Raw genomic sequence first — 19,451 nt, forward strand, 5'->3', positions numbered from 1 at the left:
TGTCAATAACAGGCTGTGTGCTGCAGTGTGATGACATCAAATTACAGTCCACCACAGGAGCATAGGGGATTGACATCTGCTAGAGGAGAGGAGGATCCAGTAAGTTAAAGTGCTTCTCCTCTACTTAGACTTAACGAGCAGTTAACCCTTGCAGTGTGGGAGCAGCCCAACTGCAAGGGATCATTTTTAAGTTTCCCAAAGTTGGGCTTTAGCTTTCCTTCACTCCTCTGCTGCTCCTTTTTCTGTTGGAGTAAAGAGAAATGCCTTGTTTGAGTTCCAAGTTTCTGGCTTGAGCTTACACATGGCTGAGGTCTCTTTTCCTGAAAGTGCTGGAGCCTGGTGATAAGGCACCCATTGCTACATAGTGGAAAGGGTGTGAGAAATGAGTCACATGCTGCTCCATACCTGTAACCATTGGGTATTAAAGGGGACCATTACAAGGACTTTTTGTCTTCTAGTTTTTCTCCACTCTCATGCCACAGCATGTCCTGATTTCTTGCCTAGGTTGGGATGCCCCACTGTTTCCTGGGATCACAGGGTACATGCATGCTCGAGATTTGTACGGCAGAGGCATGATAGCTCTCTCTGCCAGATATTTTGGACCTGGAAGAGACCTGTGGAATGTCTTTGTGTGTGGAATCTCAGCACCTACATAAAGATGCTGCAGGTCTTTGCAAGATACCAGAACCCAGATACCAGAACCCAGCAGCATCTGTGCGCATGTGCCGGAATCCCCCATGAACACAAAGACATGCTGTAGGGCTCTGTTAGGCCCTAAATGTCTGGCAGATTTCTGCAGTAAATCTGCCCACTTGGATGATTTCTAAAGATGGGGGCGCAGAAGGGGAAGAGGAAGGGGGGGGTCACAGTTTGCCACAAATCCCCCCCCCCCAAAGGAGCCGCTTAGTAGAATGGGTTCTTTGTTCTTCTGCCTCGACTCTAAGAACAACTTCAGCCCCACTAACACACTAGGTTAAGCAAATGGATACTGCACTACTATTGGGAACACAGATATAGATTGTTTTTAATATATAGAGTAAGCACACCACATAGCCAAACTGCTTTAGCAATAAGTTTGTATTAGGCATATACAGTACATACAATCCCCCAGCAGATTGGGCGGTCACCTTAAGATCCACTGGTTACTAATTGGTGCTCCTACTTTCCTGATTAGTTGGTAATTGTTAGTATTGCACAGGTCTCTTTACATTTTATGCTACATAAACCTATTGGATTGTGCAGAGAATGGACAATCGAGTTGTATGGTGTATGGCCAGCTTTAGAGAGTGGTTTTCTCCCAAAAAGATGGGGGATTGTATGTACAGTATATGCCTAATACAAATGTATTGCTAAAGCAGTTTGGTTATCTGGTGTGCTTACTCTATATGTTAAAAACTATTGTACTAACAGATTGATACACTGTGAAGAGGTTTAACCACTTGGCTACTTTTACCCTCTCCGTACCCAGGTCAATTTTCAGCTTTCAGCACTCTCACACTTTGAATGACAATTGCACAGTCATGCAACACGGTACCCATATGAAATGTTTATCATTTTTTTCACACAAATAGAGCTTTCTTTTGCTGGTATTTAAAAAAAAAGAGCAAAAAATGTGAAAAAATTTTTTTTGCAAACAGGTAATTTTTCTCCTTCACTGATGTGGGTTGATGAGACTGCACTGATAGGCAGCACTGGCAGGCACTAATGAGGTGGCATGGATAGGAAGCACTGATGGGCATGATAGGCTGTACTGATAAGGCAGCACTGGTGGGCATTAATGAGGAGGCACGGATGATGCTGCACTGATATGCAGCAATGATGGACACTGATAGGCATCACTGATGGGAACTGATAAGCGGCACTGATGGGCGGTGCTGACTGGCGGCACTGACTGACAGCATTGACTGTTGGCACTGATGGGGGGCACTGCTGGGCACTGATCATCAGGGCATTTATCAGTGCCGATCTGCTCTGTGACATTTGCCAGTTATTGGCAGTACTTTCCTCACGCTGTGCCAGTGTGAGGAAAGTGCTGCCGATAACCAGCAACTGTATTTACTCGGTTATCTACTGTGTCATTGGACACAGCTGATCACATGGTAAAAGGCCGCTGTGATTGGCCTTTACCTCATCATGTGATCAGCTGTGTCCGTATTACACAGCCTTGGAGAGTGCTGGGTGCATGCCGCGGGGGTACACGGGAGGGCGCGTTTTGGGAGGACATCATATGATGCCACGCTGTAGTCATGTTTTGGCTATAGCGCAGTTGTGAAGTGGTTAAGCACCCTAAGGCTAGGTTCACATATGTGTGGGTGGTGCCGCTGGGGATCCGCACAAAAATCCATGCAGCCGCACCACCCTCACAGAGAAATGCGGACCCGTGGTCGGGTGCCATTAGTTCTAATGGCACACCACCCCCACTGGAAGACGCAACTGTACTGGGAACCGAGGTTCCCGTGCGGGGTGCATTTTTTGAAGCAGTGCAAGGACTTCTTCTCTGCGTGTCATGGGGCACGGCCGCATATATGTGAACCGGGGCTAAATAATAATATATTGCTGGTTGCTGAATGGTGTAGTTAATAGTGGTGTGCAAACCTTTATTGCTAATAACACATATATAGATACCCTGCACACACATTCAGTATAAAAAAAAAAATGCAAACGCCAGGCTGGTTAGTGGTAAATGAACCCAATATATTGTCACAGGTTGAAGTAAATAACAGTATTTACATAAATGAGTAAGTAAAGAATTAGGTCAATCAACATTCATTAAACAATATGATCACTAGGCTACAGCAGCATGGAATGTAGTTCTATGCAGATAAATTGGAGTAGACTCGGTAATCCACTAAATCAGCAATAAGCAAAGGCATTAGCAAACAGTAACAGCTATGATAACTGATACTGTGATAACTCCTCTGTAACAGTAGGCTATATCCACTTTAGAGTGCATTCTATATATACACTATATTGCCAAAAATAATGGTGACACCCCTCCAAATCAGGTGTTCCAATCACCTCCATGGTCACAGGTGTATAAAATCAAGCACCTAGGCATGCAGACTGCTTCTACAAACATTTGTGAAAGAACGGGTCACTCTCAGGAGCTCAGTGAACTCAAGTGTGGTCCCGTGATAGGTTGTCACCTGTGCAATAAGTCCATCCATGAAATTTCCTTGCTACTAAATATTCCACAGTCAATTGTTAGTGGTATTATAACAAAGTTGAAGCAACAGCAACTCAGTCACCAAGTGGTAGGCCACGTAAAATGACAGAGCGGGGTCAGCGCATGCTGAAGCGCACAGTGAGCAGAAATCGCCAACTGTCTGCAGAGTCAATAGCTAAAGACCTCCAAACTTCATGTGGCCTTCAGATTAGCACAACAACAGTGTATAGAGAGCTTCATGGAATGGGTTTCCATGGCCGAGCAGCTGCATCCAAGCCTTACATCACCAAGTGCAATGCAAAGCGTCGGATGCAGTGGTGTAAAACACACTGCCACTGGACTTTAGAACAGTGGAGGCGTGTTCTCTGTAGTGACAAATCATGATTCCCTGTCTGGCAATCTGATGGATGTGGCTGGGTTTGGTGGTTGCCATGAGAACGGTACTTGCCTGACTGCACTGTGCCAAAAGTATAGTTTGGTGGAGGGGGGATTATGGTTAGAGTTGTTTTTCAGGGGTTGGTCCCTAAGTTCCAGTGAAGGCAACTCTTAAGGCGTCAGCACACCAAGATATTTTGGACAATTTCATGCTCCCAACTTTGTGGGAACAGTTTGGGGATGGCCCCTTTCTGTTCCAAAATGACTGTGCATCAGTGCACAAAGCAAGGTCCATAAAGACATGGATGAGCGAGTTTGGGGTGGAGGAACATGACTGGCCTGCACAGAGTCCTGACCTCAACCCGATAGAATACCTTTGGGATGAATTAGGGCAGAGACTGCGACCCAGGCCTTCTCGTCTGACATCAGTGCCTGACCTCACAAATGCGCTTCTGGAATAATGGTCAAACCTTCCCATAGACACCCTCCTAAACCTTTTGGACAGTCTTCCCAGAAGAGTTGAAGCTGTTATAGCTGCCAAGGTTGGGCCGGCTGAACTAAGACTGGGATGCCATTAAAGTTCATGTGCGTGTAAAGGCAGGAGTCTCAATACTTTTGGCAATGTAGTGTAAATAACCTTGGTGAAATGTAAGGCTCCCTAGAGAGGTACCACTTACTATAGACAACAGGCACAGTTTCTCTGAGGCAACTATTTGGTTGCACAGTCTTTAGCCCTAGTTCTTCAGCTGGCTAGTTTTGGGGCCTGGTTTTTATGATGTGCACATAAGTACATTCCCAGTAAAGCCTGCATGCAGTTGGTAAGGGTGCTATTCACATGGCCAGTCCTTAAGTACGTAGTCTCTGTTAGCAGCAATAGATCAATGGCAGTGATGCTCTCCCACCAGTCCCAGAGATACAGCAACAGTGGTCAGCTCAATTCTGGATCAGCCTGGATCAACTCTGGTCTTCAGCACACAGGTTAACAGCGTTCCATTTTTCTGTATCAGCCACAACTTTTTTCCATTCTTATACCTGTCTGTTCTCATGCATGGCAGTTGAATAGTCCATTCACTGTCATAGTACAGTTTCTTTCCCGAACTACATCTCCCATGAATCAATCTTGCCAACCTTCTACTTGTCAGAGCCCCTGATGGACAGATGTGAGGTAATGTTAACCCATTCAGCTGAGTGGGAGCACAGAGAGCACTGCAGCATACTGTCCTGTATCGCTCTCTAGTCAAGCAGCTGGTTACAATAGTGTCTACTTTGTGTTTGTTTGAATTTAAATCAGGTTCTCCTCATACCTTAAATGTAAATAAGATCTAGAATGTTGAACTAGGTGACCTTCACATTCCCAGAATGCCCGCAGCATAGCACTGTGGTGGTAAGGCACACAGCCATTCACACTCAAGTTTGTTCTGACATGCCCTAACTTGCACTCGCCTGGGTCGCAGACCAGTTGACTTGGTTTTTACCGAATAGTTGAAGAAATAACATGTGTGTGCGCTGTTGGCAAAACATGAGTGACAGTGGATTAACATAAAATTTTGTGAAATTTGGCAAAGGTGCAAGTGAAACTTTAGCTCTGTTACAATAGTACAATAGGCTTATGGTAAACATTCCATGAAGAAATCAAGTGTTTTTGAATGGCAGCTTAAGGAGGGGTGGGAAGATGTCCACAATGACGCAAAAGTGGACAAACAAAAGCTCAAAGGACAGCTGCAAATGTGGACAGAGTGTGAACCCTCATATGCTCAGATCAAAGAATGCGTGTGTGAAGACCGAATGTGTGAATGATGGCAGAATAATGAGAAAGATTTCAGCAAAGATGGTGCCTCGAATTTTAACAGAAGGTGAGAAATAATGTCAACTTCAAATTTCATCCGGCCTGTTGGAGAATGCAGAGGTGTTTACCACCATTCCGGGAATTTAATTGTCACACCTCATATATGAGCTTGCTGGACATTGCATTTCAAAACCATGGACATTAACAGTCCCCCCTTTGCAGCTAAAACATCCACCACCCTTCTAAAAGGCTTTCCAACAGACTATGAAGTGTGTGGGAATTTCTGTTCATTCATCCAAAAGAGCATTTGTGAGCTCAGGAGCTGATGTTAAATTAGAAAACCTGGCTCACAGTTAGGGCTCTAATTCATCCCCGTGGTGTTCATTAGGGTTGAGGTCAGGGCTCTGTTTAGGCCACTTGAGTTTCTCCAAACCAAGATCATCAAACCATGTCTTTATGGAGCTGGCTTTGTACAAAGGACAGAAAGAACTATTCGTGCTGAAACAGAAAAGAGCCTTGCCCAAACTGTTGCTGGAAGAACAAAGTTGCCTAAAATGTCTTTGTATGCGGTATTACCAGTACCCATCACTGGAAACACCTGAACTCAATCTGGACAGGGGTCAAACATACTCATGGCATTATAGAGTACTTTCATATTGCATAGAAATAGAAGGAAGTGTAAATTGGTTATATGTAATCATTTTCTCTGTACTCCTTTGGAAAACATAATATTCTGCTTTCCATTTAGCTTAGAGTTCCGTGCTTAAATGTTAGAATTCTTGGGCTTTGCTCAAATAAATCCGGCCTGATACCGTCTGTGTAAATCACTAAACAAAGAGCCGGTGGAGTCAGTGAATCAATGTAATAGCTGAGAATTCCACTCCTCTTATCTGACAAATGTAGCATTTCTATAATGGGATGGGATTTTAATGTTATTGTTTCTTTTTGTCTGGGAACTTTATTATCTGCCGTGGCTACAGCCTAAAAAATGAGCCCGTTTTACTGTAAATCCGTGAAAGCCTTCGATCTGTTCATATTTCAGTGTTGCCATTTACAGTCTTAGTCAAACTAAAAAGTCATTTACGAGCTGCGCTCATATTTGTTAGGACGAGTTTGTATATGATGGCAGAAAATCCAGGGCTGTGTGGGGGCTTATTAACCGTCAGTTAAATAGAGGCTGCGTTAGCAGAATGTTTCTCATTGCTAATAAGCTGTATTACTCTTACCAAGAATTTTTTTCATTGACAATAATATACAGCAAACCTTTTATTAGGCAGTCAAACAAGCACTGTGCTGAATTCAATCGGAATGCCAAACAGAGCAAATATTCTCTGACATCCTTGTGCACTTCCTCCATCAACTGATAATATGGACAGTTATAGGATGCATAGAAGATGAACAAAATGTTTAAAATGGTAGATTTCTCATGAACTGCATTGCTTTATTTTCTGTATTTAGCACCAACATACTGGATCATTCTGTCCTGCTATCACTGGGTCACCCATCTTCGATTGAAAGCCCTTACAATTTCATCCAGACCTGCTATTTTAATGGAATCCCAAATGTATTAAACAGGTTTCCAATACAGCCCATAGGTTTGTCAGTGGTTTTCATTCAACCAATGGGTTAAATTAAAAAAAAAAACATGACTTCATCTACACACTGTATGTGGATGGGGGAATCCTCCCTGTTGAACTATTGTATTCTGATAACTATTGTATTCCCCCACCATCAAAATACACTGATCAGCTTTGCAGGCTACAACTGATCGAGTGGGGAAAATCTGACAGGGTGATTGTACAAAAGTCGATTGGCAGATAGACTTCTCCACAACCTCCATGCCCATAGATGGATCGAAATTCAGCTGGTCCCTGCTAAACCAGATGAATTTGGATCTATATATGGCCAGCTTTAAACATGCACATTACAATATTAGGATTTTTCATATCATATTCACAGTTAAAAATCTGTTTGTTTTGGAACATTTTCTATCTTGCTCATTTTGCTCTTTGCAGTCAAAAATGAATGCTGACCAGACCCACTAACTAGAAAACTGAATGAACATTCTAAAAACAGAAATTTTACCGGTGTAAGGTCAACTTAAGTCCCTACTATATAGACTGGTACTGGCTTAGCTGTCCAGCAAAGGTGACAGCTACATATGTTGGGACAAACCATATCATATATCACTGTTGGGAGTACTTACAATGGGCAGCTTTAACCCCTTAGTGACTGCGGGTAAAACAAATGTTAATGCTTAAGCACAATTTGGAACTTTGCCATGTGTACATATCATGTACATGTGCCAACTGTACATATCATTGCAACTACTTTGTATATCAAAATTATACTTTGCTTTTAGTACAACTGTACATATCATTGCAACTACTTTGTATATCAAAATTATACTTTGCTTTTAGTACAACTGTACATATCATCGCAACTACTTTGTGTAACAAGATTATACCTTGTGTTTCTCACAACAAATTGGGCTTTCTTTTGGTGGTAAATGATAACGAATATTTCCTGATTTCTTTTATATTATCAAAGAAAAACTAGCCCAAAATAGTAAAAAAAAAACATTTAAAAAAAAATTTAAATCGAAAAAAACACAGCGCCCAGGACCAATCTACTAACAAACAATTTAAAGTGAAATGCTGCTGTGCATAGGTATATAAACCAAAACAAATTTTCTCAGTATAAACCAGCGCAAAATACAAGTGTTTGTGGTCACTTACATTTATCACTGGACTTTAAAAATTATTTATAAAATAATAATTTTATATTCACTTATTATTGTAACACTTGTGTTTTGCACTGGTTTATACTGAGAAAAAAAAAAATAGCTATATATTTCTTGCTATTACCATACTTTACCACCAAAGAACAACCCAAGATACATTCTTCTGCTCCTGATGATCACAGTGATGCCACATATATTTATGTTAGTTGTTTGTACCCATAGAAGGCCTCAGAAACAATGGTGCGCATTTTTTTATCCTGCCTTAAAGTGGAAGTAAAGTCCACTTTGTAAGTTGTGCCTACAGGTAAACCTATAATAAGGCTTACCTGTAGGTACAGTGAATATCTCCTAAACTTGCACCATTTAGGATATATTCACACAGCCGGTGATGCACCAGGCCATGCGCTCTGAAGGGACGGCACAGCGTTCCATGAGGCCACATACATGTGCATGGACATCGGGAAGGGGTTAATTCATCTGGCATAAATTAAATAGGCTGCACCTGATTAAAAATTGTTTTTTGGAGTTGTGCTTTATATTGCTAGTTACATAAGCAGGTAATAGTTCAGCAGGAACCAGTTGAATTTTGAGCCGTGTATGGGTAGGCTGGTTGTACTGAAGACTTTGGTACAACCAGCCTGTCAGGTTTTTTTTCAATCACTGCCCACAGCTATACAGTAGTAGAATACAATAGCACTGCAGGAGGGATTCCCCCATCAACACTGTTTGTGTTCATGTAGGAATTGAGAAATGTTCTTTCCTTCAATCTATGATGAAGGGACATCTCCCCAGTGTGAACCAGATGGCAAAAAACTAATAGGGGTTATAACCCTCCCTTATTCTATCCATTTTTTTTCAATTCCTTTAGTTGTACTTTAAAGTAGTAGTCCAGGATATACCCAGCTAATCTTAAAACTGCCCCCTCCTAACTCCTATACTAACTAACCTGTGACAGAAAGCTCTGTGTACCTACCTATTTTCAGGCCGCTCAAGTCTGGTCATATGATCCAGCTCCTGCTAGTGGCGGCTTCAGGGGAGAGGAGGGAGCGCAACAATAGATGGCTCATAGTAAGCCTATGCTTGACATCACTACTCAGGAATTCCAGCCATTGGTGGAGTGCTCTCTCTCTTGTGGCCAGCCACTGGCTGACAAGGGGAAGATCATTTGACCAGACTGGAGGGGACTGAAAATAGGAAAGATCTTTCTACAGATCTTTCTTCCAAAGATTAGTTTGTATAGGTGTTAGAAAAGGGGAGGGAGCTGTTTTAAAATTAGTTAGATATATCCCAGAATTCTGCTTTAAGTAAACTTTACAATAATGACTGAAAGTAACTATTTCTTGAATATTTACAGTTATTTCGCTGTATTTGCTTCAGGTAAGTTACACCTTCGCCATATAGCCAATATTAGACCTATATAAGCATGCCCAATGTGCCTTGTGCTACATTTTGTGGTGGCAATCTAGTCTACACTGCAGCCCAGGGAGTGCTTAAAGCAGGAATATGCCTTTGCACAGTCTCTCCCAGGAATTCAAGCAATTAGATTTTGAATATATTTCTATATTCCTGTACTGCAAAGACTACAGATCCTCATATCTTCTTGTATTAAATCAGTCTCATTTCTCTTGTAGCTTTGACATCTTGTAATCACTTTTTTGGCAATTTAATTCCTGACTGCCTTTTTTTCTGCCTCTTGCAGCCTGTCAATCAGGGATCTCACTATCAAACAGAGATGAATCCTCTGGCTCAATCCAACCCTCGGTAAGGAAAGCTTGAATTTCTTTAAAAATAGTCTGCTTAGCAGGCCTGTAACTTTGAAATAGACATGCTGCTAGAAAGCATGAGGAGAGGCAATGGACTTGTTTTGAAAAAGTTGTGAAAAATTATTTTATGTGAAAGGCTGTTTAATGGGGATGATGTGAGATGATCCTCACCTTTAGGTCCATTAGCCATTAGGTCCACTACCACAGTAGGACTGGGGTAATGGGTATGCTGAGTGGGAGTAACAGCTATTTTCTTGATGTTGGTAAATCTTTAGAGCCTCCACTTAAAGGTGTCTTGGGAACTAAAAGAGGGATCCCCAGATGACTCCTTTGTCCCTGGTAAATGGATTACATTTTCTTGTAGAAGGAATGCAAGGCCAGATATTTATTTGCACTTCTAAACTCCTATTTTAATTAGGACAGGAGGAGGTGGAAAACAGAAAGCTCCACTAGAGGCTTCTGCAGATACGCGGCTGTCATTTGCATCTTTGGGTGGATCTTTGCATCCAGGAGCACCAGAAAGCATTAACTGGAGCACAGTAGCCACAAAATGGATGGATCCCTATTTCAGCTATTTGACTCTAGACAGACTTTTCAGACCCACATGGCCTCCACTGCATACAGAGACATGATACCCTGTAAGCCTGGGCTCAAACTCTTGTACCTCACTACAGGAACATGGCCTGTTCACAGGTGACCTATTCACAACCAAAGTGAGATGTATGTCACTAGGACACCAAGGATCTCTAAATGGGTCCAAAGATTTATTCAGTGATCACATCATAGTTACAATAGTGATGTATCAGGGCCTTACAAGACCCATCTATCAGATATGTGATGTCACATGCCTGATGAAGGGGTTTTGTGAGTCTCCGAAACATTGCTATTGTAACTATGATGTGATCACTGAATAAATCGTTGGACCCATTTAGAGATCCTTGGTGTCCTAGTGACATACTTCTCGCTTTGAAGCTGCTTCCATGCTGATCCGTTTTTGTTCCGCTTTTGCGTTAAAATCCATGAAATCCTATGGAACTCTTTACACTGATTTGTTGTGGGGCCACTGCATTTTGTAAAACCATGCTTGCTGCATTTTTCTTCCATGTTTGGTATAGTAAAAAAAATGCACCAAAAAAAGCACCTCCCCATTGAAATGGATGGAAAACGTGGCAAAAATGCATCAAAAACACCCGTGGTTGCAATTTTGGTGTGGTTTTTGAGTCACATGCAGGGCCAGTGCTTCCACTAGGCAAATTAGTCAGCTGCCTAGGGTGCGCTGCCACCTAGGGGTGCCTAGATGCAGCACAGGCCAGCACTCTCTCTCTGAGGCCTATGGTCCTCTTATATGAATCCTTAATTTCTCTGCAGAGTGCACCTATGCTCATACACAGGGAATGATGAGGGAATGATGACATCTTTACTCTGCACAATTGTCTCACAGCCTGTTCACACATATAACCATTTAATACATATATATATAAAATCGTATTCCATTTAGCAGTGAAGTGCCGGCTTACCCTAGGATGGGAAGTGATGACATTAGCAGGACCCCAGGCAGTCAACAATTTCTGATCAGAGGATCGGTCCGCACATCTCCCGCACACACTGGCACACACGATCCTCCAGCTGTAACAGGGAGCCGGCGTGTCTAGTGCTTGGTCCACCTTCTTCTACACAGCTGGAGCCAATCAATAGGTGGGGGTGTGCTCTGGTTGCAGGGTTAACCCTATGTGAGTAGGATGATCGGGGCCTGATGTATAGGAGAGGGAAGTGGTGTAGTGCTGAGAGGCCGCCTGTCCTCACTAAGAGCTACAGTCTGGACTCCGCACCCTGGCAGAAGCCATCAGAAGTGAGCTGAGCCTAGGAGGATGGAGGGTCATGGAGCTGAGAGGAGGAGGAGGAGGAGGAGGAGGAGGAGGAGGAGGAGGAGGGGAATGGACAATCATCAGGGTGAGGGGAGTGGATACTGATTGATCATGTGGGATGCCGCTACGTCATGAATGAGTAGAGGAGTGGCAGCTGAGTGGAGGAGTGGCAGAGGGGTGGAAGAAAGGGCAGTTGAAGATTCCGGGTGTCTGGGGCTGATGTAGCAGCTGAGCTGCTGATCCTTCCAGTGTTCCTTTCAGACTCAGTTCCTTACTGCAAGCCGACTGGCGGCTGCTGATCATTGTGGAGTTTGGAAACTCTGTCTCTTTTTTTTCCTGTTGTTTCTCTGTCTGATTGGTTAATACAGTTAATTTATATTTGGTAAAATATATTTTGTCTTAATATTGGTTCTGGTGGCATCTTATGGCACTTTTTTTGCAAATGAAAAGACATTTAGCAGTTTCATGTTTTGTTGATTTAATATCTTCTACTGTTTTTAAAATGTTTTATTTTTTTTTTGGGGGGGGGGCACAATTAGCTGGTCTTGCCTGGGATGCAAAATAGTCTAGCACTGGCCCTGGTCACATGGCCTGTGAAAAACACACCGAAAATGGGATAAAGACATGGGAAAACCGCAAATGTGTTTTTACTGCGTTTTTGCTATGGATCAGTGTGAAAGTAGCAGATTTTTTTTCGTTTCCAGATGGACTTTGCTGCAGGACTCATTTACATGTACAACTTGTTTCAGAAACGTGTGCATTTAGAATATTGGGCTTGAACCTATCCACAACCAAGCCTCTCTTTGAGAAGGAAGGGCTTCCTTAGGAACCTATTAAAACAGTGCCTCCTTTTTTGCCAAGCCTGGTCCAACCCACTGATGACATGCTCACCAGAGCTAGGCCATCTGACAAAACAGACAGGGCTCTCTATTCTGGGGACCCCACCAGAGCTGTCTGCTTTTCCGAGTGCCCCTATAGCAATCCACTTGCTCTGGGGCACTCGTGTGCCGAGCTCCCATTCTAGTCTGTGTGCATCCATAGACACATGAAGCACAGCTTGACCCTGTCCCCACTCCCTCCTCACAGGATTTGACTAACAGCAGAGGGTGCCAATGGTTCCCACCACTCTCAGTAAAGCCTGTGAATGCAGGAAGAGAGCAGAGCTGGACTGCCAGTGGGGACAGGTAAGTGTTTAGAGAAGGAAAAGAGGAACAGACATTTGAAGGTTTTTTACCTTAATGCAGAGAATACATTTAGGTAAAAAAACTGCTGCCTTTAGAACCACTTACCAAAGAGAGCCTGGCATGTGATGCAATAGACTGTACCTGGGAACTTGCAAAAATAGCAAAACATTTTAACATAGCAAGGCTGTTAGGGGACACATCCCTACCTCCATGTATTTTTGAAGTATGTAATTCAGAGCTGTATTTGGGTGCCCTTAGCTCTGCTCCTGTGTGAGCAAACTAAATAAACTGGCATTCTAAACACACGTGGAAACAATACAAATACGTTTTTACCTATTACAAGGTTTTAATTAAGAGGCTTGGGTTCACATACATGTCAGTGTAAGCCGTCAGCACGAGCCAATTCCTTGAGAATGTCCAATGGGACAAAATTCATCAGGACGTTGCCTGTGCTGGCATCATCACTCCTGCTAGAGATAGTGGAGGTGTGGAATATTGCTGTGCCCTTTACAATTGTGAGTAGCTTTTCAGTTTATAGGCATTTAAACATAGTGGTTTTACACTATGGGATCCTTTCATCTATTTTCTTGCCGGATTTACAGTATGTATGCTGAGCAGAAGAGGTGATTAACGTATGTTGGTGTGCCCTGAAGCAAGTCCCAGGCATTTCTGGCAATGGCGGATTGAACTCACCAGGGGATTTATAGTTAATCTTGCACAAATTTGATTTGGATGGACTTTTCTGGACTATAATATTTAGGACTTTTGCACTTGTGGGTGTTAACACACTGGAGGAGATTTACTAAAGCTGGTTCACTCAGAATCTGGTGCACCTGTAGCCAATCAGCTTCTAACTTCAGCTTGTTGAATTAAGCTTTGGCAATAAAACCTGGAAGGTGATTGGTTTTTATGCAGATGTGAACCTGATTTTGCACGCTTCAGCTTTAGTAAATAAACTCTACTTTTATTTATATAATATTTAATCAACTCTTTTTTTCACATTTAATGCTACAGAGCAACAATATTGTATGGTGGATTAATACAAATAAATGAACTAAACTAACTAGGTTAAAAAAAAAAAATAGCACTTAAACGTGACCCTAAGAGCTAGGCGGCGTGATGACAGTATTAGTAGCTACTGAATTTTAATTGTTTTTAAACATACAGAAGAACCTCTAAAAATTGAAAAACAATTCATCTTCTGCCCATTTTGCTGTAATGAAGAAAACCTGTGCTCAAAGGCTCTTCAGAATCTGATGATTTCAGGTATTTTATATTCCTGATTTGATCTGCTATCTACTTCCCATCTGTGTCCTGTAGTGACATAGGGGTCAGCAGAAGGGACCTTAGAGCTCAACTAGTAACCAGAAGATGATGCTCCTAAAAGTGCTAAATTCTCAAGCTTCTTCAGGTAATGGTTTCTCTTGACATAGAAGGCAGGGAAGAGTGGTTATTTACTATCTTCTATCCTGGGGACCCTTCTTGGCAGTTATGTTTTACTAATAGAGTCCCTTTAATAATTCTACATTTAAATGCTAAATGAACTGTGTTGTCAGCTCAAACAGTAAGTTGGGAAATCATTGGATTTCTGACAGATCAACAGGCAATTTTTTGTACCTGCAGCATGTTTATGGGTACCAAAAATGGGGAATTATGTAAATATTACAGAAAGGTACTGAATATGTTTTTGTCTTTATCATCTATTTATTTATTTAGTTGTTTTGCTCAGACATATACTTTAAAAATGACTTTAGGAGTGTCAAACTTAAAGTGGTTGTAAAGGCTCAAGGTTTTCTACCTTCATGCATTCTATGCATGAAGGTAAAAAACTTTCTGTGTGCAGCATCCCCCCCAGCCCACCTAATACTCACCTAAGCCCCCTCTCGATCCAGCGATGTGCACTGGAATCTTGGCTATCCAGACTCCCTCTCCTCATTGGCTGAGACAGCAGTGGGAGCCATTAGCTCTCGCGGCTGTCAATCACAGCCAGTGAGCCAATGAGAAGAGAGGGGGCGGGGCCAATCCACGGCTCCCTGTGTGAATGGACACACAGAGCAGTGGCTGGGGACTGCACGTGCTTAGGTGCCCCCATAGCAAGCTGCTTGCTGTGGGGGCACCCAACAGGAGGGAGGGTCCAGGAGCGCTGGCAGGGGACCTGAGAAGAGAAGGATCAGTGCTGCTCTGTGCAAAACCACTGAACACAGCAGGTAAGTATAGACATGTTTGTTATTTTTATTCTTTTAATTTAAGCCTTTAGAAGCACTTTAAGCTAGTAATCATAAGGTCAAAGTTGAGTCGTCCAAAGTATCCCAGTATGACAAGAGACAACACGGGCCTACTGTTCTTTACAGAGTGGCCTTTTACTGTATTTATTCAGCATCATATATGACTTAAGTTCTCTTTATTAGCTTTTATTGTTTACTATGGAATAATGTGCAGATTTGTCATAGCAGTCATAAGGTCAAAGTTTAGTAATCCCAAGTATCCCAGAGTGACCCTGTTCTGTATCTATCCAATATCGCATACAGCTTAGAGTGTTACTAAAATAATTTTTTTTTAAAATTAAAATACAAACATATTATACTCACCTGCTCTGTGCAGTGGTATTGCACAGAGTAGCGCTGATCCTCCTCTTCTCAGGTCCCCCCGCCGGCGATCTTGGCTCCTCCTCTTCTTTGTGTGTCCCCTTAGTAAGCTGCTTACTATAGAGGCAAACAGTGTCTGCACGCTCCCGAGCTGTGAATCTATGGAGCCATGCTCCACAGACCTACGCAGCGGGTCTTAGCCCCGCCCCCCACTTCCTACTCACTGCATTTAAATGACAGCAGCAAGAGCCAATGGCTCGTGCTGCTGCTCGAGTCCTGTGTGAAGAGGAATAGAGGGGAGGATAGATGCACAGTGCTGGATCTTTTCTCCCCTCTCTTCCCCTTCACACAGGGAAGGGGGAAGGCAGAGAAATAGAAAATGTTTGGGAAGGAATGCATTAAGGTAAAAAACGTTTTTATCTTTAGTATCACTATAAGTTTATCTTGTTAGTTAACATCTAACTTTAAGGCCACTAAATGAAAGAACATTTCTGTGTACATTTAGCTTGTGTTCTTTTATCAGGAAATAAAACTGTTTTGGCTTAAAACTTTCTAAAGAAAAGCACTAGATTTGGCAGGGCCTACTTCTGTAATATAATTGGGCTTTACAGAGCTGATGACCAAATTATAACTCAGAATCCTGGCACGATGACCCACTGCCTTATCCTAGCTCATAAATTATTCCCTTGCTACCCGTTCTGCAGAATGCCTGGCTCTGGCTGTGACCCTGATTTATAATAGATTAAAGGAAATCAATTTATTTTTGTGTTGAATATTTAGTTTACCTACAATGTTAAATGTCACATTTTGTTCAAAGGATGCTTCAAAAACTCGTACGTCCTGTCCTGCTGTATCATTAGGTGTGCTGCCTGGGGGAGGATAGTGGAATTTGAAATATATTTCATTAAAGCATTGACAGGCAGCAACAAATACAAACTAATTTCTAATAAAAGCTGACAATTTTTGGAAGTGTACTTCTGTGACAAACTAAATAATATACAGTAAATATGTAATATATCTCTTAAAGCCTTCTAGGCCACATCCTTACTTTGATTGTACAGCATGCAGCATTTACCTTTGCCATACTTGTCAGCTGTGCTTGTTTTCTGTGGCAATCCCCGGATTTGACCATTTTTTTTTACTTTCAGTCTGTTTTTATAATACTGTATAAACGCAAAATGAACAATAATACAGTATCTTCCACTTAATCAAAAAGTAGAAATGTACATACATGAAAAACAGTCTGGGGGATTACAGTGTATATGGCTTAAATAAAGTCAACCAATGCAAAATGAGCCATATGAGGTTTTCTTCATTTTTAACCCTGGAAATAGCTCTTTTAAAATGTCTTTAACCACTTCAAGTCCGGATACTTTTACCCCCTTCCTGTCCAGGCCAATTTTCAGCTTTCAGCGCTATCACACTTTAAATGACAATTGCGCAGTCATGCAACACTGTACCCATATGAATTGTTTAGCATTTTTGAGACAGATAAAACTTTATTTTGGTGGCATTTATTCATCACTGGGATTTTTATTTTTTTTGCTATATAAATGAAAAAGTCAAAAAATTTTTAAAAAGTGTTTCTTATAAAATTTTGCAAATAAATAATCTTTCTTCATAAATGTATTCAGTTATCTTTTTAGTAAAAAAAATAACCCAAATTAGTTTATAACCAAAAATTATAATTTTTCAAAAAATGTTTTTTATATTTTTATATAATTTTTTTTTAACATACTGTCACCCTAGCAGTACAGTGTCACCATAGTGACACTGTACTACTTGTGGGGGGGTGATGAAGATTTTTTTTTTATTTACACTCATTGCTTTTACACCCATAAAGGCTGTAAAAGCAATCATATTTCCTTCTCTCTGACTGCATTCTTGCAGCCATTGAGAAATACTGTGTGAGCTGCGATTGGTCACAGCTTGTCACATGGTACAAGGCTGTTGTGAATAGCCTTGTACCATGTGATCTCTGTGATCATTCACAGATTTCACTAGTAGTAAGCAATGATGTCACAAGTGACATCTTGCTTACTACTATTCATGTGATCACTGATTGGCCAATCAGTGATCATATGATCAGGACCTCACACAGAGGTCCCGTACAGCGATAGGTGTTTGAATTCAAAATGGAAACATATTGCAATAAATAGAGTAAGGTTTAAACTAGAAATAAGATGATGATTTCTGCTTTAGCTGCTTTTCAGAATAGAATAAAATAGAATAGAACAGAATAGAATAGAAAATAAAAAAAAATAAACAATAATAAAACACAATAAAATAAAATAGAACAGAATACAAATTAATAGAACAGAATAGAATACAAAAATAGAATAGAATATAAAGCAATAGAATAAAATCGAATTGAATAATATAGAATGGAAAATAAAAGAACAGAATATAAAAGAATAAAATAGAATAAAACAGAATAGAGCATTAAAAAAGGAATAGAATATAAAAGAATAGATTAAAAAAATGAAATAATTGAATATAAAAGAATAAAATAATTGAATAGAAAATAATAGAATAGAAAAAATAGATTAGAGTAGAATAGAATAAAACTGAAATAATATAGCCGTCTTCCAATATTTGAATTTCGAATAGAATAGCATAAAATAGAAAGACTATAGCAATCTTTTCCCAAATGTCGAATTTTGAATAAAATACAATAGAATATAGCTGTCTTCCGAAATCTGAAATTCAAATTCTGAAATTTGAATTTTGAATAGAATAAAATAAAATTAAAGAGTATAGCGGTCATCAAAAATTTAAATTTCATATAGAATAGAATAAATAGAAAAAATATAGCCATCTTTTGAAATTCACATAGAATAGAATAAAATAGAAATAATATAGCCATCTTCCTAAATTCAAAATTCAAGTTTTGAAATTCGAGTTTCAAACAGAATAGAATAAAATAGAATGAATATAGTTATCTTTTGAAATTTTGAATAGAATAGAATAAAAAAGAAAGAATATAGCTGTCTTTCAAATTTCAAATAGAATTGAATAAAATAGAAAGAATAAAGCCATCTTCTGAACTTTGAAATTCAAATTTCAAATAGAATAGTGTAAAATAGAAAGAATATAGTAGTCTTGCGAAATTCGAATTTCAAATTCGAATTTTGAATCAATTTGAAAATAACAAATATATGAAATGAATCTGAGAAATACAAAACAAATTCCAAAAACGAATCATTTTAACATAATGAAAATGACTAAACAAAATTATTAACTTGACAAACATATCTGAAACTAAACAGAATGAATTTTTCCGTTGTGCACATCTCTAGAAAGCAGTAAAGTGGCAGCTTTTAAAAATACGGACCTACAAAAGTGTAAGTATATGCAAGCTTTTTTCAGCAGGTAAATTTTACATACGATAAAATATAATGCTGTTGCGCTTAGGAACTTTGATAAGTATACGCTGCAGTCCTAATTTGTGAACCAATAACACAAAAACAAACAAAATCACAAAAACAAAAAAGAAAATTTTACATACGAATGCAGCTATTCTAACAGGATCCAAGGACAATGTTGGGAGTTAGCCACACGCAGCAAAATAAAATCAAACCCAGCACATGCAGAAGTTATGGGGACATCATTCTTTTGCAACTATTTTCACTAAAAATGGTTGCTATTAGGTGTGTTATGCAGCCAATTCAGATATAACTAATGCTTGGTGAAGGTTTTTTTTTCCTCTATGATAACATTTCCAGCAGAGAAAGTGAGTTCCTGTTTTGTGCTGTTTTAGCCCTTGGTCAGGGAGTTGAGGAACCAGATCATGATTACTGCCTACAACCCAACATAACCTTTTATCCTCCACTGCTGTAATGATCATTACATGTTGTCAGTTATTGAATATGTTATTTAATCATCATTTCCTAACAGTTGTGTTTATTCCCTTGTCTCCTATGATCCTGGCATAACAAAAGTAATAGACCGTAAAACTCCTATTTCAGACCCTGCTCTCAGCCG

The 19,451-nt window shown here is 40.4% G+C and overlaps 1 protein-coding gene across 1 annotated transcript in view; it reads left to right on the forward strand.

Annotated features, from left to right (window-relative positions):
- The window catches only part of CFAP20DC (CFAP20 domain containing), a 361,123-nt gene that overhangs the window by 289,344 nt on the left and 52,328 nt on the right, over nt 1-19,451 (forward strand). The window contains exon 15 of the mRNA XM_089682005.1: nt 9,770-9,831. Within this exon, the coding sequence (XP_089538131.1) occupies nt 9,770-9,831 (62 nt within the window). The remainder of the gene's footprint in view (nt 1-9,769; nt 9,832-19,451) is intronic.

This window comes from Staurois parvus, unplaced genomic scaffold (genome assembly GCF_062004578.1).
Source record: "Staurois parvus isolate SC_StPar_1 unplaced genomic scaffold, SC_StPar_1.0 ptg000283l, whole genome shotgun sequence".
Taxonomy (NCBI): domain Eukaryota; kingdom Metazoa; phylum Chordata; class Amphibia; order Anura; family Ranidae; genus Staurois; species Staurois parvus.